Source organism: Eurypyga helias, unplaced genomic scaffold (assembly GCF_000690775.1).
Source record: "Eurypyga helias isolate BGI_N326 unplaced genomic scaffold, ASM69077v1 scaffold9992, whole genome shotgun sequence".
Taxonomy (NCBI): domain Eukaryota; kingdom Metazoa; phylum Chordata; class Aves; order Eurypygiformes; family Eurypygidae; genus Eurypyga; species Eurypyga helias.
In genome coordinates, this window is record NW_010235314.1 from 1 (window position 1) to 23908 (window position 23908).

General features: G+C 55.6%; 1 protein-coding gene across 1 annotated transcript in view; it reads right to left on the bottom strand.

Annotated features, from left to right (window-relative positions):
- Positions 1 to 1471: 1471 nt before the first annotated feature.
- Positions 1472 to 23908, bottom strand: part of ITPR3 (inositol 1,4,5-trisphosphate receptor, type 3) — a gene marked incomplete at its 5' end in the record, with an annotated part of 34431 nt that continues 11994 nt past the window's right edge. Inside the window, 48 exons of the mRNA XM_010146703.1 lie at positions 1472 to 1922; positions 2247 to 2408; positions 2902 to 3062; positions 3763 to 3928; positions 4163 to 4287; positions 4730 to 4825; positions 5328 to 5520; positions 6012 to 6176; positions 6290 to 6462; positions 6969 to 7094; positions 8015 to 8207; positions 8627 to 8737; positions 9422 to 9508; positions 9783 to 9884; positions 10135 to 10230; positions 10516 to 10626; positions 11038 to 11238; positions 11598 to 11782; positions 11863 to 12037; positions 12705 to 12874; positions 13096 to 13186; positions 13339 to 13447; positions 13615 to 13763; positions 13887 to 14071; positions 14789 to 14909; positions 15028 to 15153; positions 15454 to 15579; positions 15664 to 15915; positions 16556 to 16756; positions 16916 to 17038; positions 17261 to 17386; positions 17833 to 17901; positions 18082 to 18246; positions 18383 to 18548; positions 18757 to 18814; positions 19081 to 19210; positions 19362 to 19558; positions 19892 to 20039; positions 20205 to 20349; positions 20637 to 20888; positions 20973 to 21155; positions 21312 to 21431; positions 21559 to 21731; positions 21877 to 22038; positions 22265 to 22406; positions 23094 to 23254; positions 23536 to 23635; positions 23805 to 23908. Of these exons, the coding sequence (XP_010145005.1) occupies positions 1854 to 1922; positions 2247 to 2408; positions 2902 to 3062; positions 3763 to 3928; positions 4163 to 4287; positions 4730 to 4825; positions 5328 to 5520; positions 6012 to 6176; positions 6290 to 6462; positions 6969 to 7094; positions 8015 to 8207; positions 8627 to 8737; positions 9422 to 9508; positions 9783 to 9884; positions 10135 to 10230; positions 10516 to 10626; positions 11038 to 11238; positions 11598 to 11782; positions 11863 to 12037; positions 12705 to 12874; positions 13096 to 13186; positions 13339 to 13447; positions 13615 to 13763; positions 13887 to 14071; positions 14789 to 14909; positions 15028 to 15153; positions 15454 to 15579; positions 15664 to 15915; positions 16556 to 16756; positions 16916 to 17038; positions 17261 to 17386; positions 17833 to 17901; positions 18082 to 18246; positions 18383 to 18548; positions 18757 to 18814; positions 19081 to 19210; positions 19362 to 19558; positions 19892 to 20039; positions 20205 to 20349; positions 20637 to 20888; positions 20973 to 21155; positions 21312 to 21431; positions 21559 to 21731; positions 21877 to 22038; positions 22265 to 22406; positions 23094 to 23254; positions 23536 to 23635; positions 23805 to 23908 (6951 nt within the window). The remainder of the gene's footprint in view (positions 1923 to 2246; positions 2409 to 2901; positions 3063 to 3762; positions 3929 to 4162; positions 4288 to 4729; positions 4826 to 5327; positions 5521 to 6011; positions 6177 to 6289; positions 6463 to 6968; positions 7095 to 8014; positions 8208 to 8626; positions 8738 to 9421; positions 9509 to 9782; positions 9885 to 10134; positions 10231 to 10515; positions 10627 to 11037; positions 11239 to 11597; positions 11783 to 11862; positions 12038 to 12704; positions 12875 to 13095; positions 13187 to 13338; positions 13448 to 13614; positions 13764 to 13886; positions 14072 to 14788; positions 14910 to 15027; positions 15154 to 15453; positions 15580 to 15663; positions 15916 to 16555; positions 16757 to 16915; positions 17039 to 17260; positions 17387 to 17832; positions 17902 to 18081; positions 18247 to 18382; positions 18549 to 18756; positions 18815 to 19080; positions 19211 to 19361; positions 19559 to 19891; positions 20040 to 20204; positions 20350 to 20636; positions 20889 to 20972; positions 21156 to 21311; positions 21432 to 21558; positions 21732 to 21876; positions 22039 to 22264; positions 22407 to 23093; positions 23255 to 23535; positions 23636 to 23804) is intronic.

Below are 23908 nucleotides of genomic sequence, written 5' to 3' on the forward strand. Positions count from 1 at the left end.
GAACAGCCAGGGGACGCACAGAGCATGTAGGTACAACCAGGAGGTGGGCAGAGCAGGTAGGCACAATCAGGGAACACGCAGAGCAAGTAGGTACAGCCAGGAGATGCGCAGAGCAAGTAGGTACAACCAGGGGACGTGCAGAGCAAGTAGGTACAACCAGGAGATGCGAAGAGCAAGTAGGTACAACCAGGAGATGCACAGAGCAAGTAGGTACAGCCGTCTTTTAGCTTTAAATTTGCTCGTGAGGGTAACAACAGCGATGTGAAAACCTAGCCACGCGTGTGTTTCTGTGAAACTGTGAAGTTGAGGGAGGGATGACTTTAATAATCAAGTTTCTTTCCCTTTTGAGGAGACGTGGGAGGGGACTGAGGGTGAGTTCAGCACGGCGACGGCGGTGCAGTGCAAGAGTTTAATTGGGAGGTTCAGTCAGACACTGCAGCGGTGTGTTGCTGGTCGAGCGAGCTCTACGCAGATTTCCCTCGGCGTGAAGAAAAGGTTCCATATGGGTTACTGCAGATCTGAGGGACAAAGATAGATTTTAATGACGTGTTGGTATATAGGGCCATAAACAAATTACAAGTGTGATTAGTCCGTGGCTGTGGCCTATTTCTATTCCTTTTTAAAGCTCTAACGCTTGCATCAGTGCCTGTTCTTGGGAGGCAGAGGCACAGGACTGTAGCTGGGGCGGTTACAGCGCTGCCTGGCTTGGGAAGGATGGGTGTCTAGAACACAGCTCTGCCAGGATGCTCCTTGGCTCCAGGCAGCACCGACAGCTGCTCCTTTTTATGTTTGAACAGTGTTTTCCTGGCAAGAGGCGAAAGAATTTGAAACTTTGCAGCAGGCTCTCATCCAGAGCTTCAGAAAACAAGGCTGGTGTTCAGGGTAGCTCTTCGTGCAGCGTTCCTCAGCCTCTGACTGGAGCGTCCTACTGGATTTTACTGTTTAACAGCTGGAGCTGAGCAGTGGGTCGTAGAGCACCTTGGGTTGCTCTGTGTTTCTGTTTATAACAACCAACCCCGTTAACATTCCCGAGTGCACAGGAAAGGCGCTTTCTTTACCATGTTTAAATTTTTTATTATAACATGATTTTGTGTTTAATTTAGTTAAGGCAATTTACACTTCAGTTCTTAAGTAACAGTAACAAAACAAAGTAAAACATTACACCAGAGATGAAACTAAAACACAGGACACCCCTTCACAGTGAACTCCTGTAAACCTGCAGTCTCCTACTACTACTGCCCAGATATCCTTGGTCCACAGAAGGCAAAACGACTAGTTTGAGCTAGTACAAGCTTGGATACTCATCCTCATCGGGCGAGTTAAGTGAACAAATCCTCCTCCTCGAGTTTAGCTCCCTTACCGCACCACAGTGATGAGCAGAGTTGTTTAAATGGAGAGGGATCAGCACGGAGCAGGCACGGCAAAGACGACGGCTGGTTTGCAAAGATCCACGCGTACTAGTGCCACTCTGGGAATAAGTTAAATACTGCGGCCCTACAGCTAGGTACACTACGCCCGAGGTGGAGGCCAGCGGAGTGGAGCACATGGAGATAAAGATACAACCCTCCACGTTTGCAAAATAAAGAGTTATTGCAATGAGGAATGAAAGTCCTGTATAATTTATCTTCCTACAGGGGCATTAGAGTAACGTGTGGGTCCGAGGAATCCTGGCCAGTCCCTGGTTCCTGCACTGCTTACAAGCGCTCTAAGGGAATTGTTGAGTGAAGCCCTTCCGCGTGGTCTGGCGTTCTCGGACGGCGACGTCCACGCGTGGAGCCCAGGGGTGAGCAGCCTCGTTAGCTGATGCGTACGTGTAGTCCCTCGGTGGGTGAAGCCGACGCTTCTGCTCCGTCTCAGTGGTTCATGGTGTTCTGGACATCCACAAACCCCATCCTTTGTCTGCGCTTCCGTTGCTCTGTCATCTGGAGCGGAAAGAAGGACACGAGTGAGGTGGGGATTGAGGTCTCCTTAGTCACTGGTGTGTCCAGTGTGTGACTGGCCAGGCTGCTTTAAGCACCTGCCACAATGCCCTGTGAGTCGGGCTGATGAGGAAATAGCAAAAAGCACTTGTCCCAGGTGTCCCTGACCCCCCCCAAAAGTGCTGCGGGAGCCCTTTGTGGCTGAAGTTGTACTGGCAGGGGCTGGGCCTGCCTTTGTTCCTCGCCATCCGTGTCTGTTTTGGCAAGGACAGCGGGTTGCGTGTCGGCTGTTCCTCTTGTGTTCCTATTTGAAAGTGTGTTTGGTACCTGTTCCTTCAGCTCGTTCAGCTGGGAGGTGAGATGGGACACCAGCTTCATGGTGGTGTTGAGTTTGTCTTGAAGATTTCGGATCTCGTTCTGCTCCCCTTCCCCTTCATTGCTGACCAGCGACATGGCTCGCATCCGGGGGAACCAGTCGAGGTTCTTGTTCTGGAAAGGCCAGCGTGGAGAATAGGAGTTGGGGAGGAGGGTGAGAGGGAAGAGACCTAGTGAGGTTTAACAGGAAACCTGCCTACGCTTGGGGATTAAAGGAATCCTCCAAGGCCTGTCCTGTCTGCCTCGCAAATTTACCACAGATTGTCCCTTTCTAGCTTTCTTCTTACAGCCCCCTGGGCTCGGGCTCAGAAGTTTTCCTTCTCTAAACAACTTCCTTTCCCTCCCTTCTTGCCTTGAACTCACGCTCTCAAGGGCTTGGTTCTGCCCTTGGTTCAATCCTTAAATACAAAACATCGACTGCGGTGTTGGCTGAGGTTGCAAAACGAAAATAGCCACCTAAGAACAAACAGTGTTATTAAACACATCCCAAAAAGCCTTCTCAAAACTCTTTTTTTCTTTGCCAAGCCCCTTGTCCTCGCCTATTTCCCTGGGGTAATTTTTTAGGCAGGTTGCAACAGCGGAATTGCTGCCCTGAGAGGACACGCACCTTTATCATTTGCGCCACGTAGCTCTCTGGCCCCGTGTAGTCTGTCTTGTTCTTCACTCGCACCAGCACTATGAAGTACAAGTAGTTCCACATGTTGTGCTCGTATTTAATGTGCTCCTCAAAGGACACCGTCTTGTTGTCAAACTTGTCCCTTTCGAGTCCTGGGAAAGGCAGTCAAGAAGGGAGGAGGTGGAGAGAGGAGATGGGGAGGGGAGGAGTGGGTAAGAAGTGAGTAAGCAAACAAATGGGAAAGGAAGTGGAGATAATTGCATCCTCTCCCAGGTGTGACTTTCAAGAAGAGCTTTTAATAATTAGTTGGCATTTAGCGCACAACAAGCATCCAAAACGGGGGGAAAATAACCCAGTTGTGTATTCAGGAGGCTGCTATTTAAAGTACTACTAGCTACGCTTCCTGCCGACGCAGCCAAGAGCATAAAGTGCACCCAGTGGATCTTTTCAGAAGAAAACAGCGACTGACTGGGTTTTTCACCTTTTTTTGGATGCCTTCCGGGGACTGAAAGCATTCCAGAACATTTTCATGTGTTTTATTTCCTTAGTAATAGGGTGGGTTTTTTTCCACCGGCTAAACGGTGGTCTCAGGAGTGACAGACGGAGAGAGAACCCCACAACGAGGGGGTGTAGTTGAACACCCCGTTCATTGACAGGAGGGGAGGAACAATACAATTTCCCCTCTCTGCATCCTTGTTCACGTCTCCCCGCGCTGCGGTGACCCGTCGGTGAGCAGATGGAAGTTTTGCTGTGAGCCAAATAAAACCCAGAAACCAGCCGAACCCCCTTCCCCCAGCGTTAGAGAGGAAGAGCTCTGGGGTAAATCCTGTACACTGAGGTCCCAGTGCTCACCGCAGATGAAGCAGGTGGTCTTCAGTATCTCTTCCTTCTTCTGCTTCTCACTCCTCAGATCAGCAAACGTGTCAATAATGACCCCAAAGATGAGGTTCAGGACGATGATAATGACAATAAAGAAGAAGAGGAGGTCGTAGACAACTCGAGCAGGAAACAAGGACTCCTGTAACGGATGAAAGGGATAAACGTGTGTCTTGCACACCTCCAGCCACGCTGCCTCGTTACGTGGGCCACGGGCTGAGGTGAGGAGGAATCAAAGTGATGGGGAAGAGAGGAGAAGAGCCCAGGGGGAGAGTGGGGGAGTAGAGGTGGCAGTGTCACGGCTCCCAGGCAGGGAGGGCAGCTGCATGGCAGCATTTAGCAGAAGAAAGGGGTCCCGCGTGCTGCCCAAACTCACGTCCTTCGATGGCTTGCGCAGAATGTCCCCCACGCCCCCGCCGTTCCTCAGGCCGTGGTTCAGGACGGTGACGATGCACATGAGCAGCGTGTCGCAGGCGCGTTCCCACTGGTCAGCATCTGTTTCTAGAGTCCCGGAGGGGAAAATGAAAACAAAAATCCAGAGTATAGACAGGGCAGAAGAACCAGGAGTGCATAGAATCCCGAGCTGCAGGGATGACTCTTGCTGCAGTGATGCAGAGGCAAATCTCCTGGGAGCAGGTGCTTGTTGTGCATCTCCCAACCAGCAACTTCCCAGCAGCTCCTCCAGCTTGCTTCTGGCTGTGGAGGTGTTTGGCTCAGCACTCCTGAAGCTCCCACCTTCTTTTTGACTAAATTCTATCCACTTCAACATTTTAATTCCAGGGTCAGTGCAGAATTTGCAAGCCCCTTGCCTCAGACGTGCCAGAAAGTGGGCTGTTTGTTTCCATCTTTGAGAAGCTTAGGATTTTTCGGAGCTCGCTGACAAACCCGGCAGCCAATCTACTCTGCTGCTTACAGAGTTGGCCTTTCTAATGGGCTCACTTACCTTCCAAGGCAGTGGGCACAGCAGAGCAGCTGATTTTGTCACTGCTGCATGACTCCATGAAAGGCTCCATGTTCCTTTGCATCCCCAAGGGTGCATCTGCAAGTAAAAGAGACCCCAGCCTTGTCAGAGCATCAGCTTGCCTTAGCAAAGCTCTTTGCTGCTGTCACAGCGGCTTTACAACTGCCTCTTCTTGTAGCTTTCAAGCTTCTTGGAAAAAAATGTTGTTTCGCATTCTCCCAGCCTTTTCTAGGCTTTGAATCTTTTGCACAAGTTTCGGTAAGACCTCTACAGTGTTAAAACTTCGTTTGTAGCTGTCTACCCCCTTCTCTGCCATCCCTCCTAGCCCCAAAACCCTGCTCCCATGCAGCACAAGGCCCCTAAGTCGGCAGAGGCAGCTGCCAAGCCCACACCCGGTGCCACCAGTTTGTGCCAAGGGTATAAAGCCCACGATGCACGCACACATAGACACGAGCGTGCTTTTGCAGCGGGGAAGGCGCAGGGTCTCGTGCAATGGCCCAGCCACAGAAGGGGACTCACGCCCTGCCAGGCCCCTCTCCACCCCAGGCACCACAGCCAACGAGGGCAAGGGCTGACCAACCTTTGGCTTTGCTGTCCGGCAGCCGGTCCACCTCCAGAATGAAGTCATCCTTCAGGAACAGGAAGCCCACGATGGAGAAGAGGTAGACGAGGATGAGAGCCAGGAGGGCTGTCAGCAGGATGGAGCGCCCGTTCCGCGTCACGCTTTTGATGACGTTAAACAAGGTCTCCTCACGGTAGATCAAGTCAAACAGCTGAAAGGACCCAGGAGCAAAGAAATGCTGCGGGGTGCTTTTCTTGATAATGCCTGGCCTACCTATATCCCTTTTTATCCTGAGATCTTGGATCATTCAGCAGGCCTTGACTAACTTTCACATAAAGCATTTAAGTTTCCAGCTTCCTGTAGGGAAGCAGAGAAGAATGAAGTGACTTAAGCACAGCAGGAGAGCCAAGAATAGGACACATGCACCCTGCCTCTGCCCTCGCCAGCTCACGTTGTCTCCCAGCTGACCCAGATAAAGCACACAGTAGAGATTAGACAGAGAGAAATAGCAAAAGACTGGGAGAGAGACAGTAATAGATACTGTCGGAAGGCAGAAAGATCAGCCTATGCAAAGATTAGAGCACGGTGAATTGTTCTCAATGCTGTTATCAATCAGCCCCTGGAAGGTGTCACAGGAACCTTCGAGCTTCTATCGGGGCAGACTGGCTACCTCCATGCCCCCAACGTCTGCAGTTATTGTACCAGGATGCTGTAGAAGAGTTCGTGCACAAAGAGTCCCAGGACGCTCGTCAGGATGTAGCCGACATGGTAAAGAAACTCCACATCCATGATCATGGCCTTGTAGCCTCGGATGAAGGTCCCACGGTTGCCCACGAAGCTCACCACAAACACGATCTTGTTGGTCAGCTGGAGAACAGCCAGACACGGGAGGGAGTGGGGTTTGCTGCACTCTGTGAGTGCAGAACAGCCTCCTGTGCTACGGGCTGCTACGCTACTCCTCCAGCATATGGGGAACTTACATTGAGCGCTCCCAGGATATTCAGGGTGAGTCCAATCCCCAAGTAATAAATCGAGCGCAAGATCAGTGCCACGAGGAGAGGTCTGACACCGTAGCGCTTAGTGAACAGGGCCATGATGGAGAAGCAGATCAGAATCCAGAAAAGCAGTGAGATCAGTGGCGAATCCAGCACACCTGGGAAGAGAAGACCCACAGCAATTAAACGACAGGAGATTAAACGCTTGCTGCCAATAGGACACTGTGCTGCTGTCCAGATTGTCCAGAAACACCCAAGGTACTGACTGTCAGAGGGAAGAAAGGCAGAAATCATGCCTGGCTGCAGACTAGTATTGACTAAGATGGTTCTTACTGATAGGCTTTTCTAACACCTTATCTAACACCTTTTAGCCACTGTAAATGACGGAGGCTTTGCATATTCTGCCACTGCTTCCCCCATTCTACAAACAGGGAAAAAGCAGCCCAGGGAGAAGAGACTTTTCCCTGTGAAGGAAGCGGTGGGAGGGCTGGCAGCTGAAATCTTGGCTCAATCCCCTGCCTTGACCAGCAGAACAGGACTTGGGGCTTTAGGAGTGAAAAGGAGATGAGGGTGGGGGGAGTACAGGGAAGGGGACCAGTTTTCCTCCGTATGAGGCTCCCCTTTTTCTTCCAGCACAAGGAGGAGCAGATTCTGGAGCACTTACCCATGGAAGTGGCTTCAACATAGGGGTAGAAGAAAGCAATGATTATGTTGATGAAGACAGCCAGGTTGAAGGAAATGCTTCCCCAGAGCGTCATTCTGCGGGAGAACCAGTACATCAGCGGCATGCCTGGAGGGAGAGGAGGCAGACACACAAATCTCAGCCAACTTGTGCCAGCCAGGGAAGGGTTTGACCTCCCAGACACCCGAAGGGCTCAGCTCTGTACGGCTAGCAAGCCCGGAGGGCCCCTGGCCTCCCACTTCCTCCAAAACATTAATAAAAGCTCCTCTTCATCTGCTGAAACCGGAGCGTGAGTTCAAAATGGTACTGCTCAGAGTTCCTGGCTTCTCGGCAATTTGACCTGCCCTGACGCCTTGGAATCAGACTGGCTCCCCCCTCCTCCCCATCTCCCACCTCCTACATCCTCACGTCCTTCAAAACAACAGTATCGCTGTGTTTTCAGTGCTGGTTCTGCTCCCAGAGGAGACCCAGCCAGCAATTTCCCATCCATACTGGAAACTTGTTTCCTGCTGAATTCCTAAGATAGTTTTGACTGGATGTGCAAGTGTTTTCAGAGCTGCTACGCTACCCCTTAGCTGCATCACGGTATTTATAGTGGGACTCGTTACCGAGCGTTATTTTAAGCCAGGATTTCCGCCCTGATGCAGCCCTGAAAGCACCTAAACAGGTCTGCAGGGAGCAGAGAAACAAGTTTTATCTCCCATGTGTAGCTGCTAAATCCTGGCTTAGGAGAAGGCAGCTGAAAACAAATGGAGAGAGGGCTTTCCAGGGGAAGAGACCTGCAGGTGTAACCCCAGGGAATGCGCTGCAAGATGCGTTTCGGACTAGGAGGAACCGCACCGACAGGCGTGGAGGAAATGACCCCCGGGATCTTGGCTACCCTCCGCTCCCTGCAAACTGCTGGGAGCTGTGCCCTGCGGAGCGAGGGGTACAAGGAGCCCAGGGATGTGATTCCCAGGCTGCTGCCAGGCTTTGCAGCCCTTTCAAAGCCCGTGCTGGGGCGGAGGGAAGGTCTGGTTTGCTCTTACTGCGCAGCTTCTTCTGCCATTCCATCTCGTTGTGGAGGAAGGACGACTGGTCGAAGAAATCACTGACTTTGCTGCCCTGCTCGTCCTGCTCCGTGGTGGTGAAAAGCCGGTACTTGGTCTCCTTGGTGAGGAACTCGCAGATGCCAGGCACCGGGAAGATTATCTGCTCCATGCTTCGGTCCAGGCGCACAATCTGCAGGAAGCAAGGCGAAGGGGAGGGTGCCGTCAGATCCTGCCTCTGCCAGGCTTTGGTTTCCTCTTTCCTAGACCCAGCTGTGCCCTCCCCTCCTCCCTCCTGCTATGCTGGGATCCCAGCATCACCGGCCACATCCATAATTCTACAAATCCGCCAGGATGGGGCTGCCGAATCGGCTGCATCCCCACTGCTGCTGGGAGAAAAAGGAAGGGTCTGGGGGCAGCTCCTTCCCCCAGCTCCCCGTGGGCTCTGCTAACACCTCCAGCTCTCTGCAGAGCCGAGGGCCCGTCTGCTTCTTGCCGGCACAGGGATGGGAAAGCTCCCGGTGCAAAATAACCTGGCACGAGGCTGCTGGAGCACACGTGGGGTTCACGGACCACGCACACACTGGCAACCCAAGAGCTAACAGGTCTTGCCTCGATTTGGGACGTGTGTTTCTCGTAATATGCCAGCGGGTCCTCCTCTTCTTCCTGGACCGGGGCCGTCGACTTCAGCATCTGCGTCAGCTGCTTGTTGTTCAGGCTGAGCTGGGATGCGGGGAGAGGGAGAGAGGATGAGAGCGGCCTCAGCCCAGTGAGTCAGGTCGAACTCTGCACTGACAACAGCGTTCCTCAAAACCTACTAAAGCCGATGTGGTTTCAGGGGAAAGCAAATGAATTGAAGCTTCCTAAAGGGGTACAAGCCCATCCTGAGGTGACAGACATTCGATTCCCTGCAATAATTACATCCAAATGCTGCTAATTCACAAATTACAAATCAATGCCCATAAAACCCCAGGGAAATCATATTACTGCTGCATCTCGTTCGGGATCTAAGGTACCTAGGCAAGAAATGACAGGAAAGGACTCAGCCCTTCCTTTTCTGAAGGGAAGGGGAGAAAGCAGGACCCCACCAGGGCTACCAGCCTGTCCCTGCGGCAAGCTGGACATCACCCTATGGCTGAGCGTTCCTTGGGGAGCCCCACAGATACATCTCCCCACAGCTTGGTTATAGAAGGTGCACATGACTTTGGGCTTGTAGTTTGGGCTACGAGGGCACTGGTAAGTCTGTCTGTCTTTAGGCCTCCTGGGGAATACCAAACGCCATCAAATCTTAAAGAACAAAACCCTGGGTGACCCAGCAAAGGCGGGAGAAGCAGCTCTTTGCAGTCTCCAGTCAGGGTTGGGAGGGGCTGGGGGGGCTCTGCCTCTGTTCCCAAGGCCTCTCCATACCATGGATGAGATGCCCTCCTCCTCTTCCTCCTGAATTCGCTTCACCGGCTTCAGGAGCTGCTGCAGAGACTTGTTGTGTCGGGACAGCTGGAAGAGGGACAGCGACAGCCGGGTGAGCACAGGCTGCAAGCAGCCACCCGTGCACAGGGGACATGGGGGGCACAGGGGAGGGGATGGCAATCCTGGGGGGCTTTCCACCAGAGCCAAAAGCACATTTCCCAGCCATGTCTCCCCAAGGAGACCAGCCTGGCTGGAGGAAATGTCAATAAATATAGAGAAAAAGATGGAAATCGGTGAGGGGGAGCCCAGCCTGGTCCAGGGGGTCCAGCCTGGGGTGGACCCTGCTGCCACAGCTCAGTACCTGCAGTGCCAGTATGTAAATGTTGTGGCCAACTTCCCGTGGGGACACCTCGGCATTTTCACACTCCTCCTCCTGCAGATAGGCCTTCTTAATCACGTCGACCTGGAAGGCAGCAGAGGGACAGTGAGCATCTCCCCATCTCCTTGCCTTATTTTCCTCCTCCGTCCATGAATGGCTCCGGGAATGCCATCAGGCAAGGATGCTTGTGGAGAAGGCGGTGTGTGACCAGTGTTACGGCAACGGCTGAGATGTTTATTGGGTTGCAAACCAGAAACTGCATCAGGAACCACAAGCAGAAGAGGTTTGGCAGTGGGCAGGACCCACTGGGGGGTGTTTTGCTGTCAGCCCTTACCAGTTCCTGAGGGCGGAGGCTGATGAGGATCCGCTCGGCGTTTTCGCTGTCGTGTCTGCTCTCCATGAGAGCCAAGAGGAGCTTGGAGGCATTGTCCTGGCAAGGAGAAGCCCTTGGTGAAGGGAGCTGTGCCCCACCTCTGCCCAGGGCTCCCGAGTGGGCAGAAATGCCCCATGCCCGGTCAGCTGTAACTCCCACACGGTGGAGATGCACCAGCCCTATCTCCCCAAACCCACATGCTCCCACACTCGAGGACGTGACACACGCGGTCGCTGCTACAGCAGCGACCTCACCCCACAGCACACCCCACAGCCATGCCAGCACGCCCACGCAGCGATGCACACACGTGTGTCCCCCATCCTCTGCCAGGCGTCTGCCTACCTTCAGCTGCAGGACCAGGTCCATCCGGTACTTGCAGAGGGGGCTGATGTCATTAAGGATGAGGGCTGTGATGATGTCGATCCCGTTGGACTCGTGGGTCACGATGCAGCTCTGGGGGAGCAATGCAACGTGTTATCCCATGGATGCTGCCAGTCCTCCCAGCTTCACCCTCCAGTGCAGCCCAGGTTTGAAACGATGCCCTGCCTACAGTGCTGACCCTGCCAGGTTACTCCAGGAGCCCCACATCTCTTCTCCCCCTGCAAAAGGGCATCACTACATTATTTAACCCCCATTTGCACCTAGCCAAGGGGTAGCTCGTAACCCAAGCAACGTTGCTGTGCACCCTGGGTATCCCCTGCTACCCACGCTCTGCTGCCATTCACATCCCAAAACCAAGAGCTGGCCCTGTCCCTGATGCTTTCCCACACATCCCCCCCCAAATCCCCCCGGGTGTCCCTGGTAAGCAGTGAAATACCCCAAACACACCAGCAACGACCCAGACTCACAGGGATACCCACGGACCTGGTTCTCGTGGCAGGGCCCTTGGCAGTACTCGGTCAGGGTCTCCAGGGTCTGGGTGATGAGGGCCACGTTGTACTCGTTGATGTAGAGGCCCAGCAGCCCCAGCCCTCCCGTGGTGCTGCCGCACATGATGTCGAGGAACTGCAGCGTCTCGCACACCAGGTTGTAGTTGGTCTTGTTGTTCTGGCACCGGAGGAAGTTCTGTCGAGCAAAGGCTGCAGTTAGGGGGCTGAGTGGCATCGCTCTGATGGAGGGGGGGAAGTCCTGATCCCCCTCCCGACACCCTCTACGGCTGCAGTTCAGTGGAGAATTGGGCTGGGGCCACCCCAATAATGGACAGACCTCCGAGAGCAGCACCCAGCCCCATGGACACAGCTGTGCTGTGTGATCGTTCCACAACACTACAAGTTATTCTTAAGGGATGGTGCATTTACAGATGGGGAAACTGAGGCACAGAGCAGCTGGTGCAATGCTGGGGCCAAACTGGGGCAGAGCCCAGCCTTCCCACACCCCAGTCCCATGGCCTAACCCCCAGACCCTAAGCAGCCCCCAAAACCAACCTGCAGGTCACGGTTGTGGTTCTCACAGAGCAGTTGCAGGAAGCGCAGGATAGGCTCCATGATCAGGACCGTCACCCCCATTTCATTGTTCTGACCCTGCTCCCCAGTGTCGTGGCCCTTCCGAAACCCTATGGCTATCGGGTATCGGGAGGGGGTGCCAGGCATCATGAAGGTGTCTCCTCGTCCTAGAGGGCAATCCAACCTCGTTAGCATGGGGCTATCCAAGGAGGCACACTGGCTCTGTCAAGGGGACACAGCCCCATACCTTTGGTGCCAGGATCAGGCTCGTCTTTGTCCTCACGAGGCTTGTTCCCAATGTCACTCATGTTCACAGACACCGTAGACTTGGTCTCCTGCTGCGCCTTCTTCATCCGGTCGTGCAAAACTTTGAAGAACTTCTCAGACTTCTTGTCACTCGTCATGAGGTTGTAAAAGGATTTCTGGGAGGAAGTAGGACAGTCGTTTGAGTCTCCACCGTAGGATCCAAACTGTGCCTGCCTGCACCGGTGATTTGGTAACCCCCAGCACTCAAGACCTTGTCTGAGAAAGCCTGGAGAGCAGCTTTATTTCCACACAACCACCCTGAACATCACCACTTGGATTTACAGGGGTGTAAATCCCCTGCTGCTGTGCCCTCCTTTACCCTGAGCAGGGTTAGGGACAGAGTGAGCAGGGACTGCAGCGGCTCCAGGTCTGGAACACGACTGACATACAGTTTGTTGACTGCCCTGTGATAAAGGATGCAAGATAACCCACAATTTATCATCCCAGAGCTGCAACTCGAAGTCATGTTAGCAACACCCGGCAGAGGCATCAGCATTGCTCCAGAAACAGCCTCCAACAACCCGCCCCTGTTGCAGCATCCAGCTCTCGAGCTTGATCCAGCCATGGAGCTGGAAAACTCAAAACTCCTGCTCTGGATGGGCAGCAAACACATGCAGCCAAACCTTGTATTGACAAAGCCTGCTGTGCAGGGCCAACCCAGGGCTGAGGACTGCCCTGCACCCATGTCTTCCAAGTGCTGGGACCGTTAATGCTGCACCCATCAAACCGTGGCTGCCCAATCCCCCTGGGGCTGGTGCCCACCACACAGCCAGGGCTCAGCACCTGGATCTCCGTGTTGCCTCCGTCCAGCAGCCGGATGGCAAGGAGGATGCTCTCTTGGAAGATCTTCTCATTCTTGGTATTCATGATGAGGTCAGCCACCAACTTGGTGGCTCCTTCTCGGTCCAGCCGGCACTGGACAGCAGCGATAGCTGACCAGTCCTGGTCTTGGCCTGCACAAGAGGACATGGATGGAAGTGATGCTGCCGTGGTGCAGGAGAAGGAGCACGGCTAAATCACTGCTGAAGGTATCTCAGTCACATTCCTCACTCCCATGGAGGTGGGGGCATGGCAGCCAGCTAGAGACCTGATCCCATCATGGCTCAGGAGCCGGGAATTCAAGGTGTGTGAGCAGTGCGGAGAGACAGGGAAGGCGCAGGAGTGGAGCACTCACCTCCTCCAGCAGCGTCCACGATTTCCCCTTTGGAGCTGGACCTTTTGTTCTGCAGGTAATTGTTCAGGAGCATTTTCCGCAGCAGGTTGCCCTGCCAAGACAAATAAACGTCATGCGTGTCCCAAGGCCAGGGCCAGCGCTAGAGAAGAACGAGGCGGAGCACCCATGGGCTGCCAGCCTGGGAAGCGGGGGCTGCACAGACAAGGAGGGGCTGAGGACGTGCCACGGGACCACGGTGCTCACCCTCTCGCCGTACTTGTTCCTCTTCACCAGCATCTGCTGCAGCGTCCTCAGCACCTTGATGCACAGCTTCTCCTCCGTCTCCATGAGGTCCTTGGTGTGCTGCACCAGCCTGGCACAGCAAAGCCACTGTCACACAGCCAAGAGGGACAACGAGGTCCCCAAGGGAGCAGCCCCACCAGCCCTCCACTCTTGCACACCAGGATACACAACCCAGAAAGGATGAAGGTTCCCAGTCTCCTTCCCAGCAACCCCATGGCAACTGCAAAGCATCCTCACTTGCACAGGAATCCTCCACTCTCACATCGCTGAAACGCCTCCGTCCCCTCCATGAAAAGCAGCTCTGGCCGGTGGAGGACATCAACCAGGACAGACAGCTCGGCCTCCACCAGCGGTTTCAAGCGGTCCTCCAAGGCGCTGATGATGTCCTACAAGTCACAGCAAACACCTTTAGGGCCAAGGCGTGCCTCGGAGACACGAGCATGGGAGAGGGACCCCTGCAACGCCAGTGCCTTCCTGCTATCCATGCTATCGCCCCCCATGTCCCGAACCTGCAGCTTCTCTATGATGTTCTTGTAGTCCCACTGGTTGGGGGTGGTGGAGACGCGGGGGAAGGTCCGCGTGGCCGTCTTGTAGCTGGACGTGTTCCTCTGCACGGTGCTGGTGGAGCTGCTGTTGAGCAGGGAGCTGACGTGGGCATCCAGGTCCATGGGCAGCGCAATGGAGCGGCTCTTGGCTGCAGGAGATGGAGCCAGGGTTAGGGTCAGCCATGGCCCAGCCCACCCCATCAGCAGGGTCCTTCCCCACTGTCTCAGGCTGGGCACCCCTTCACCACCCCTTCATTTGCAGCAGAGAAGATTTGGGTTAAATACACGAGTAAACTCCTCCAAGCTAGTGAGGGGTGGAGTATTTCCACCCATCCCTCTCCACTGCAGCCCACAGGCCACCCAGCCCAATATAGGATGGAAAGAGGCATCACCTCCCATTTTGGGTGGGGAAAACCCAGCATGGAGATGTTGTAAGCACTGTCTCAAATTACAAAGGGAAATCCCCACCCAGTGTCTAACCACTGAGCAATCCTTTCCGAACCGTGACTCAGTGCCAGCAACCCTTGTCCCGAGTCAGGCAACCACAAGCAGGCTGAGGGCAAAGTCCTGCTGAGGGAAAACCACCCTAAATGCTGGCTTTGTTTCCAGGCCCTTCATCAGCAAGGACACACCAGGGATCTCCCAGCCAAGCCCAGGCTTAGGTTATTCCCACACCACCCCAGTCATGCCTGGAGATGTAGCTCAAAAAAACCAATATTCCAGAGCCAAACCTCCCCATTCCTGGCCAGCAGCCTCTTATTAGGGAGAGTAGTGGAGAAGATGGCTCTTGCTCGCTGCTCACGCAGCATCAGCCAAGGCTGGCTGCATCCCCCCGGAGCAGAGCATCGCTCCGCACGGCTCCTTACCGACCATGGCCAGCGTGCGGATGCAGGCTTCCACCGAGCTCTTGTGCTGCTGCTGCAGCCAGGGACACTCCAGCAGCCTCATGGTGGACTGGAGAAGCTGCACCACAATGGTCTGGTGGGTCTGCAGGAGAGAGGAGGCAGGTATGTATCAGTTCAAGGTGTGTCCAGACCTTGTTTGGGGGAGTCAGTGAGCCCCTTCCCTCACCCGGCCACGGCCTGGCTATGCAGCGCCTCGTTACCTGCAGCGAGGTGCTGTTCTCTGAGAAGGGGGAGCTGAAGAACGCGTTGATGGTGTCCAGCACCACCGTCAGCACATACTTCTCCAGCGTAGGGTCTGGGAGGCGTTTCTCTCGCTTCTTGCACATCTGTGAGGAGAAGAGAGGATGCTGATGGTACCAGGGCGAGGCGAACACGCTCTGGCTGGATGCTGCTGGCGTTCAGTGCTGCTGGGACCTTGCTGAGCCAAGGGACGTGGCTGGTGGCAGCTCCTGGGTCTGCGCCAGAGAGCCCTGACTGCTCCCTAGCCTGAAGTGTGGCCACTACACAAGTCCCAGTGGTGCCCCACAACTGGCTCCCTCGGCTGTTGTCTAGGGACAACAAGCCATTCCTGTCCGATACAGCAGCCGTTGCTGCCATGTCCATCCCACCCAACCTTCCCCACACACCCGGGCCATGTCCAGGGTGAAGTTCTCAAAGAGAGTCCAGATGTGGTTGCTGGTGTAGATCTCCTTCATCTCCACCTCCGTGTCCACGTAGCAGTGGTTGACGAAGTTCACGTAGGCCATCTTCACCTGCGGAGAGAGAGGGAGGCACAGGCACCATGAGAAGGCAATCCGGGCAAATCCACTGTCACCCTTCTGGTGGGCACCCCGTACCTCCGTGATGCAATCCTCGTGCGTCACCACCCGCACTACATCCTCCAAGGGCAGCAGAGACGTGCACTTGATCTCTGTGTAGACATTCTTGCCCTCGGCACAGGCAGCCAGCAGGTCCACCAGCGAGATGTGGTACATGAGCGGGCTGTTCTCCTCCACCCCATCCCTGGCTGCTGTCATCATCTCCAAGAGGGTGGCCAATGAAGCCTTGTCGTTGTAGAAAACCACCACGTCGTCCCCAGCATTGGTGAGCTGCGGGGAAAGGTCAGCCGTCACCACACCAGAGGAGGGTCAAAAACCTCGTGAGGCCAAAAACAGTCTCCTCTTCACTGGGACGATGAGAGGGAGCACCTTGTGCAGGGTGAATGGGATGTGTGTGCGTTTATAGGGCAAACCACACATTTGCAATGCAAAAGCCACAGCTGGTGGGATTCTAAAATGGTTGTTGGCTCTTGGATCTTGCATTAAGCTCCTGGAGATCTTTCCTACTCCATGGAGAAGTCAGCATGGCTGGGAAGGCTTTTCCTCAAGGAAGAAACCAACCATGCACTTCCCAGGAGGCATGCCTATAGTGACAAGAAAAGGGGTAATGGGTTTAAACTGAAAGAGGGAGATTGAGACTGGATATCGGGAAGGAATTCTCCCTGGAGAAGGTGGGGAGGCCCTGGGACAGGTTGCCCAGAGAAGCTGTGGATGCCCCATCCCTGGAAGTGTCCAAGGCCAGGCTGGATGAGGCTTGGAGCAACCTGGTCTAGTGGAAGGTGTCCCTGCCCATGGCAGGGGGTGGGACTGGGTGGGCTTTAAGGTCCCTTCCCACCCAAACAGTCCTGTGATTCTGTGCCCAGCTACACCCCACGCTCCTGCCCTACGGGCTGGGGGGACAGGTGCTCACCTCAGTCATGATCATGTCCTGGCACTTCTTGACGTACTTGCCCTCGGCCTTGATGATGGTGTGCAAGAAGTCGAGGTACTGCACGTGGCGGCCATGGGTGGCCACGCAGTGGATGAAGTGCTGCGGCACCGTCTCGTTGATCTCCGAGCAGAGCTGGTAGTTGTTTAGGAAGATGTGCTGCATCGTCTCAGCTTCCAGGAGCTGTGGGACCAGGGGAGCAGAGTGAGGCTGGGGGTCTGCAAGGAACAGCCTCCCCTCCTGCCCTGAGCCATGCTCTCCTGGGGTCTCCTCCCAGCTTTTCTGTCTCTTGGTCTCAGTAATCTCTCCCCATGCTGTTGCCCTTTGGTCCCCCCTCCTTACCCCCGGGGTCAGGAACAGGTTGAGGTGTTTGTGCAGCAGGGCCTGGTTTTCCTGATTGCCAGCACAAAACTTCTGCAGGAACTGGTGGGTGAATTTCAGGATCTCCATCATCTTGGCATCACCCTGAGGAAGGGCAGAGAAGAGAAAGGACCAGCTGGTGATGGATGGAGAGCAGGAGCAGGCTGCTGCCCCTCCTGCCCTGCCTAGCTGCACAACACAGTGATGCTGGGGGGGTCCCCACATCCCTCACCCATTAGCTGCACAACACAACCATGCTGGGGGGTCCCCACATCCCTCACCCCTTCCCCTGGGCACTCCAAGACCAGACAGCTTCTGCCCACTCACCTTCTCATAAGGGATCTGCAGTAGATCCAGCATCACTTTGTGCGCGTCCATGTTCTTCAGAAGGCGCTGCTGCTTCTTGCGCACTTGCTCTCCGACCCCGCACATCTTATTCAGCCGCTCCAGGATCTGGGGGGAGAAGGACCATGGCAGAGGAGAACTGAGACTGAGAGCCCATCGGGATGGACCTCAGTGCTGGGGCCTTGCTAGCCTTCCAGACATGCCCCCCATAAACCCAGGGGCTCCCTGAACTGTTCACAGAGCTTGGCACCCCACTCAGAGATCCTCCTCGCAGTGCCCTGCAGAGAGCCCTGGTACCCATCACCCACCTGCTCCCCTCCGGACCCCCCAGTGCAAGGCTCGTGTGAGCCCTGGGGACGTAATGGGGATCCTCCTTGCACTGAGCTGGCAGGAACAAGCCCTGTCTTGGGCTCATTGCGACTGAACCACAGGAGAAATTGGAAATCTTCCACCTTTCCCTTCTCGCTGGTGCCCCCGTGCCAGCCCAGGCCAGGCAGACATCACTGGCCGTGCCTCCAGGAGCAGCCCTGGGGACAGGATTTGGTCTCACTCACCCCCTTGACTATCTGATAGTTCTCGCTGCTCTTCTCTCCTGGAGCAATGACCTCTTCATCGGCAGCATGCTGCAAGGGGACACAAACAGCACCAGCGTTAACTATACCCCGCAGAACCCTCCCCAACCCTCCTCTTCCAGGGAGAGGGGCGCATCCAGAGGCAGTAAGGTGTTGGATCGAAGCGAGCTGCACCTCTGCCTCCCACTCCTCTCCCACCCTGGTTCCCAGGGTCTTGCTCAGGGCTCTCACCTCTTTCTTCTCCTTCTTGTTCCCCTCCACTGTGCTGTCCCCTTTGCTGCTCCCCTTCTTGTCCACCCACAGCTCCGATTTCTCCACCATGGTGCGGAGTTTGTCCAGCTCGGACTTGATCACCTTGTAGTTCTCGACATCCTGGGCTGAGATCAGCAGCTGAACCTGCAGCAACATTCCCAGAGGTTTCCAGCTTGGAGCACAAAACCCATTTCCCCTCCTCTTCCAGACCTCCATCCCATGAAAAGGGGCCGGGACCCACCCGTAGAGATGCCCCAGAGCAGCGTCCCAGCAGTGTTACCTGTTTGAAGGTGTGCAAGACCTCCTGCCTCTGGCTGAAGTGCTTGAAGAGGAGCTGCAGGGAGCCGGAGATGAGCGGTGGGTAGTCGTGCATCGTCAGGTGGATCAGCACCCGCAGAAACATCCTCCCTCCCTCGTCATCCACCTCTAACATGCTGCTCGTCTTCCTGAAGCCGGGACGAAAGCGCTTGGTGTTAGCAGCCACGTGGGAGCTCGCGTGCACTCAAGCACCCCTCGGGGGTGATGGGAATGCTGCATTAGCCTTTAGAGCCTCATCTTCCTCATCACCTGCAGCTTTCAGCCTCGGCAGTATGGAGAGGAGAGGAAGAGCCCTATGGGCAGGCTAACTATGCACCGGAGGGGGCAGGGACTCACCCCACGCCGAACATGGCTTCTGCGTGTTCGCCGATCCGGTCCAGGTTCATGGCTGCAGCTGAGGGGAGAGGAAAGAGAGATGAAAAGGGCAGCCAAGGTGATCCCTGTGCACCCACAGGAACCAGCCCAGCTCCCCGGTCCCTGCTCTCAGCACCCGTGATAGACACAGGACACCTCATCCCCACAAACTCCGATCCCTCCCATGATCCCTGCCAGCAGCAGTGGTGGAGAGGTGCTGGAGCTGTCACCTCCGCCACCTGGGTGTCCCCAGCCTGTGGGGTTTGCCGAGTTGAAGGTGTACCAGGAGCAAAATGGAAGAGTTACTTGTGGAGTCAAAGGCTGGAGCTGTCCCATCGGCCGCACTGTCCTGCATGGGGTAGACTTCCACAAACTCCTTCTTGAAGACAGAAAGCAGGTAGGAAATCCTGTAGTCCAGCCGCACGTTCAGGATGAACTGGCAGCAGTGAAGAAGAATAAAGAAGAAGTGAGTGCCCTCTTCATGCCAGCTGCCACTCTGCACCAGAAAACCATGTCTTCTTCCCCACCCCACCCCAGGGATCCCACCCACAGCTCCGCAATACTTCTCCCTCCCCACCAGCTCCAACCTGCAAGATCTCCAGGATCTTCAGCTTGGTCTCCATCACCACAATGTTCTCGTTCTCAATGCTCCTCCCTCTGTCCACTTGTTCAGGGGCAGACCCAGCACTGAGGTTGGGGGAGCTGAAGATGGACTGTTTTCTGCTCAGCACCATGGTGGACATCATCTGCCCGACGCCCTGGATTGATCTCCGCACATTCTTCCCTAAGGAGGCAGCCACAGCGGGCAGAGTTAATGCAGATGGAAAGGGAGGTGGCAGAGAATCAATGGGAGGACCCACTTAGACTGAAAAATGATTTAGATATTAATCAGAGAACAAGTAGGAGGGACTTGTTTGAGGAATTCTATGATTCTATGACTGGACATTTTTCTGGCATGGCCATGGGCTCAACACTTCTCCCAGTGCAGACCCAGCCAAAGCTTCCATGTCAGAAAACCAGTAGCTTGTTTTCTTGCAGCCAAAAGTGGAAAGCATTGGGTAGACCATGGAAAACACCTTCCTGCAGGACCATGCCTGGCTATGGAGCAGGGACTCACCCGTCAACTCGTCGTTGTAGACCGCCTGCATCATCAGCTGGGGGTTTTGGACGCAGTCAATGATGCCCAGCAGTGTCCGCGTCAGGCGCAGCAGCTCGCTGAAGCTGTAGAAGCCGAAGTAGATGAGGTTGTGGGCAAGGCTGACGACCTGGGGAAGGACAAGGCAACTCCAGACCTCGCCGGGCTCAGGTCTGAGCAGGAGAAACAAATATGGGGAGAGGGATGCCAGTGTGGCCCCTCTTGTTGCAGAGGCAGTCGCAGCCAAGCCATGTGGCATCCTGCAACGTGCCGGTGGCACCAGGAGGGCTCGCACCTCGAAGGTGAGCTTGTTCTTCTCCTCGTTGGCGAAGGGCACCGCCTCGCTCACCACGTTGTTGAGGTAGTCCTCCACAAACTCCATGGTGCTGGCAAACTTGTTCTTCTTGTCATCGCGTGAGACGTTGAGGTTGGAGTCGTAGCTGCGAGGGGAGATGGTGGGGGTGAGTTGGATGGCAGTGAGTGTCCTCGCAGCCCGCCTGGAAGGAGCACTGTCCAGGCAGCTGCTGAGCCATCGTGGCCAGAAGTGATGCTCATGACTGTGATGAAGCCCGCTTCCTTCCGAAGGCTGAGACCTGCCAAATTCACTCCACAAATGGCCTCCTCCCAGTCCCTGCTAAAGCCAAGTCAGTTCCTACACCAGATGACATCTGCCACCCCACCTCCTGCCCTGTCCCTCAAAGCCACTGCGAGCCCCAACACGTCTCACTCTTTGATGGTGATGGCCGTGGGGATCTCGGTCCAGAGCCGTGCAAACTTCACAGGCATCACCAGCTCCTGGGGGTCCCTGTCCACGTGCACGTGCAACATGAGGTGGCAGAAGGATGCCCGGAGATCGAAGGGCAGCATCTCATCTGCCATGCAGAGGAAGATCAAGTCCACACCCAGCTGCTGCGAGATCTCCTTGATGGCCAAGTACTGGCGATCCAGGCACATGCGGGCAAAGAGCTTCAGCTGGTACCTGCCCAGGGACAAGGGGGAGAGGGAATCAGTATGTGCAACCCTTACATACTCACCTGGGGAGAGGATGCCGTGGGATCATCACCTGTAGTAGCTGAGAACGTTCTCATCGTGGGCATTACCAGCCCGGGCCTCCTGAGCCAGCTGACGGATGCTTTTCTCATGGTGGTCGTTGTTCTTGTCTGTCCAGGTGAGCCAGACCTCCTCCTCCGAGTACTCGATGCTCAGGTACTCATGGGTCTGGGACATCTCCTTCACCGGCCTCAGCCTAGGACAGAGAGGGCGTAAAACTGGGGATGATGCCATGGGCAGGGAACGGCTGCACCTCGAGGGGCAATGGGGATTTTACCAGGGCCCCATTGGTGGAAGGCAGGGTGAGGCACCAAACCCCCAACGTGGAAAAGGTCTCCCCCTGGCTACTCACTCCGTTTTGATGAGGATGTCGCTGTTCTTTGGGTCCAGCACGCACTTGCAGATCAGTTCCTGGGTGACGGGGATGGCAATGTGGTTGGACACACACAGGTCCGAGAGGTAGTCCAAAAACCTAGAGAGCAGAGACAGCTCGCTATGAAAGGGGGGTCCACGGGGGCTCTCTCCACCCCTGGTTGAGCCACATCCCTCCCATCACGCAGCACAAAGCACCCTGGGACAGGGCCTTTCCGGACACGCACCGTGGCTCGCGGTTCTTGCGCACCAGGCTGACGAAGGTCTCCACCTCTGTCTTCGTGATGTGCTTCTCCAGCAGCTTGCGGTTGTTGTGCAGCAGGGCCGTGATGGTGTCCTCGGCCAGGATGTCGTAGCCGATCTGGGACTGCATCATGCCGAACTGCTTGGCAATGTGCTCCTGGAGTGGGCAGAGAGGCGGTGAATGCACAGGATTGGGTGCTGGAGTCTGACAATGCCCCCCTACCCCACCGAGACCTCAGCAGCCCCCCAGGGCTTTGCAATAAGTGGTGGGATGGGGGCTTCCCCCGTCAGCCCCCATGCACCTGGTTTTTGCGATAGTCCTCCTGGGAGTGCCGGAGCACGCGGTAGCACAGCCGAAACATGTACTGGTAGGGAGCGTTCTTCTGGTCCGACAACTCTTCCAGCCGCACCAGGGGCCCTTCCCCACCCTTGTCCTTGAAGGGGGCTTTCAGGATCCCAAAGATCTGCCCAAAAGCAAAGACGGTAAGTGCTGTGTCCCCCTCCACACCATCACCCCCTGCATGGCTGGACACCAGGAGGGCTTGGTGCACCACTGGGGCACGAGCTGGAGCCCAGCTACCACTCCCCAGGGATTTCCAGATCCCTGGACCCCAGTGTGGCCCTGGGCAGCGGAGGACATCTCCATGGGACCTCAGCCTTGCTCAGATGCAGGGCCCCGGGGTCACTCACCTGCTTCAGGATGTTCTGTTCCCGCATCAGCTTCTGCCTCTCCCGGTTGGGCTTGGTGACCACAATGTCCAGCACGTTCTGGCCATTGTTGGGGACGTCGCTGACGAAAAACACCAAGTCCTCCAGCAGCTGGATCACAAACCTGCAAAGGGGGATGGTGCAAGTGGGCTGGGGGTGCTGCTCATCCCGGACTCGGGTCCCTGCAATGATGCTGGCGCATTTTGGAAGACCCAAGAACCCACGTTCAGGGCTGAACCCACTGCTAGAGAGGTGCTGGCCGATCCTCCCCTCCCTATTAGAGGTTAAAGGGTGCCATAAAGCAAGAGGCTTTACAGGCCCTATGGTTCCTAAGGAAACTATACGTGCCAGGGTAAATTCCAGGGGACTTTGCTCATGATTCATGCCAGGGATTTTGCATTTAACGCCACTGGCCCCTTAGTCACTTCTGTGGGACCCACGCGGGGCGGGCTGGCAGGGCGGAAGCAGCTCACTCTGTCCCACGGGGGATCTGTGTTTGCTCAGGAAGCACCAAGAACCCACCCACCTAAAAATAATACTGTGACTAACCCAGCCGCCCCTATCATGGGGCCGTCTCTCAGCCCCTCGGATATTTTTCTAGTGGCAAAGGAGGGGCCGGAGCAGGGCTGCAGCGTTATCTGGTTTCCTCGCCAGGCTCCTGGGAGAAGCAGGCTCGGATTTGGGTTGTGGGCAGGAAAACAAGACAGTGCTGGCACCAAGACCCAGGCAGGGGCCCCATCCTGCAGCAGTGCTGGAGAGCCCTTGGAGGAGCCCAGTACGGCACCATCTCCCAGGGGAAATGACTTTTTACCTCCGGTCATTCTGGCTGAGAAAACCTTCGTTCATCTTCTCCACCACGTTGGCCAGCATCGAGCTGGCATCGTTAGCAAAGTCCAGGTCCCGGATCTCAGATACGGGCACGGAGACGATGGCAAAAGCTTCTTTGTCTTCTTTGGTAGGACACGTGCCCAGCTGGGAAGCAACGGGGAAGCAGCATCACACAGACGAGGCAATGCCAAGCATGTCCCCACCATCTTGGGTGAAGTCACTGGCCCAGTTCAGCCCCTTCGAAAGGACTGGGGTGGGTTCTAGGTTACTGGGATGGGCTCTAGGTGGTGTCCAGATACCCGCTTGGATCATCAGGGTATTTCAGTCCCTGGGTAAAGCCCGAGTGCTGGGTGGAAGGAGCACGCTAAGAGCTACTGGGGCACAGGGGATAAATCCCCGCATGGCAGGAGGGAGCAGGGCCGTACCATGAGGCGAATGGGTCTCTCCTCGTCAATGTCGATGGGCACGTTGGTGCTCTGGATCCAGGTGTTGGTGCAGAGGTGGCGCAGTCTCACGTAGGAGTTCCTGCAAAGGGCACAGCATCCTGCTGAGCGATCCCCGCACAGACACACCAGCACCCACCACTTCAAAAAAACACAACCCCCCCAGGAACAGACTTGCCAAAATTTTACACCAGGCAAATAAGCCTCCCTTCTTTATTTCAATCCCTCCGTGACAACGCATGCTCACATACCGCGGGACGAAGGAATCCGTTTTCTGCAGCGTGGTAGGGTCCAGCTCGAAGAGGGAGGCGATGTCGTTGCCGTGGGGCACAGCCACCAGCCGGTATTTGATCTT